General features: G+C 53.2%; 1 protein-coding gene across 1 annotated transcript; it reads right to left on the bottom strand.

Annotated features, from left to right (window-relative positions):
- Window positions 1-443: 443 nt before the first annotated feature.
- On the bottom strand, window positions 444-1,710 carry LOC138912207 (uncharacterized; the record flags this gene model as incomplete). Its single annotated transcript, XM_070212077.1, has 3 exons — window positions 1,626-1,710; window positions 1,020-1,192; window positions 444-977 (listed from the first exon to the last, which is right to left on the bottom strand). Coding segments are annotated over exons 1-3 (792 nt in total), but the record flags the coding sequence as incomplete, so codon positions are not given.
- Between the last annotated feature and the right edge of the window lie 278 nt (window positions 1,711-1,988).

The following is a 1,988-nucleotide window of genomic DNA, read 5'->3' as shown; positions in this document are numbered from 1 at the left end:
CAGGCTTATTGGCCTGAAGTCCTTTGCTGTGGTGTGGGTGGCCTTCCCTGCCTTGGGAATGAAGACCACTTTTGTTTCTCGCCATGCTGTTGGTAGTTCCCCTTCTGCCAGAATGGTGTGGAAGATTTTGCTGAGCCAATTTATGGCCAGCTGTCCTGCTTGTTGGATATGTGCCGGTGTTATCCCGTCCGGTCCCGGCGATTTGTATGGTTTGAAGCTCTGAATGGCCCATTTAATATTGCGGTCTGATATGAGGAGATCTAGATTGATCCCTTCGCCGGCAATCCTTTCTGGGGGTTGGCCTACATGCTGGCTACCTGGGAAGTGAGCATATAGAAGTAGGCCTAAGGACTCGTCACTAGAGTCTGACCAAGACCCATTTGCTTTCTGGAGATAGCCTAGGGGCGCGGCTGTCTTGGAGAGTATTTTCCTGAGCCTTGCAGCATCAGTTTTTCTATGTCAGTTTCTATGTATCTGTGGTCAGAGAAGGAGTGTTCGTCTGAGACGAACCAGTTTGTGACTGCACTTACCAGTAAGTCCAACGTTAGATCTATGATCGTTTGGCATGCTTTGGTTATGAAGGTGGGGACATTTCCCCTATTACATAAGAATAAATTCGAGTTAAGAAAAAAGTCAAAGAGAGACTCACCTCTGTCGTTGTTGTTTGGGCAACCCCACTGGGTGTGATGGGCGTTGGCGTCACAGCCTATTACCAAACCTGTCTTGAGCTCTTCGCATTCCTTTGCCAGTCCTCTGACTAGCGCGTCTGGGGGGTCTTCCTTTTCGAAGGCCATATAGACCGATAGCAGCCTAATGGAGCCGTGCTGGAGCTCCAGGCTTACTGAGGTGTTATCTCCGTTGCTGTAATTGCGAAGCAGAAATATATTAAGGTGCCTTTTGGCCAAAATGCAGGTTCGAATTTTACCTTCTTTGGGGTCAAGCATTAGCTTATACTCTCTCGTTCCTAGTCCAGCAACCTTGCCTCCTACTACCCAAGGTTCCTGTACTAATCCAGCAACCTTGCCTCCTACTACCCAAGGTTCCTGTACTAGGACCACGTCGGCTTTGCCCTTGGCCAGGCGAAGCGATAGAGCAGCGGACGCTGCTTTACTGTAGTGTAGGTTTATCTGCAGGAGTCTTAGCGACAACCCCAGCTGTAACCTCCACCACAGTAACGTCGGCCTCCGAGTCGCTCAGGTCCACCTCGTCGATTGCCGGTCCCAGCGCTCTCATTTCCCTGCTAAGCGAGGAATTGGTGAAATAGCCGTCCTCCGGCTCTCCAGGCGCCTCTACTTCCTCGGCAGCGTTTGAATCGCCCTTGTAGAAATTCATCTGCACTGCGCTAAAACCGAAGTTCAGTTTGCCCCGAGCCGCTTCTATTGGCGCAACTGACTCCTTGTTCAGGACCATAACCGCCTGGTTAACGTCCCCTTCGTGCTCCTCCACCTTGACGACTCTTCAGTCCTTCGTGGGGAGGTGCGGATTGCAATCTTGCAGCATGTAGAGCATGTCCTCCGGGGCCTTCATAGCTGCTGGGAGCCAGATCCGGGCTCGGGGCCTACTGGGGACGTCGCACCAGGCAAGTGCGACAATATTCGCCCCCTCGTAGACCGCACCGAGCTTACTTGCCGCCTGCTTGTATAGATCAGCCGACCGCTGACTATCGCAGGCCACCACCTTGACGCTGCCTTGGTAGCAACCCGCGTCCATGCAGCAGGGCGGAGAGCACCAACTTTGCCCACTCTACCTTCTTCAGCCATTCTGGCGAAGGTGTGGCGATGTTGCTCCTTGCATGTGAGCGCAGAGTCTGAGCGGCAGTCCTCCTTTCTGCGTATGTGTGCTTTATTGCACCAGTGGTTGGTCCGATCGCCTTGGCAGTGCCGTTAGTGCTATCGCATCTGTGGCGGACGTATCGGCAGCCGGCTTTCTGCCTCCCGTCATCCCCAATTTGGGATGCTGCCCTTTCTGGACCGTGCTGCTGTGTCAAC

This window comes from Drosophila takahashii, chromosome 2R (genome assembly GCF_030179915.1).
Source record: "Drosophila takahashii strain IR98-3 E-12201 chromosome 2R, DtakHiC1v2, whole genome shotgun sequence".
Lineage (NCBI taxonomy): Eukaryota > Metazoa > Arthropoda > Insecta > Diptera > Drosophilidae > Drosophila > Drosophila takahashii.
The sequence above is the reverse complement of the archived record's forward strand: the minus strand, read 5'-3'. Positions and strand labels throughout refer to the sequence as shown.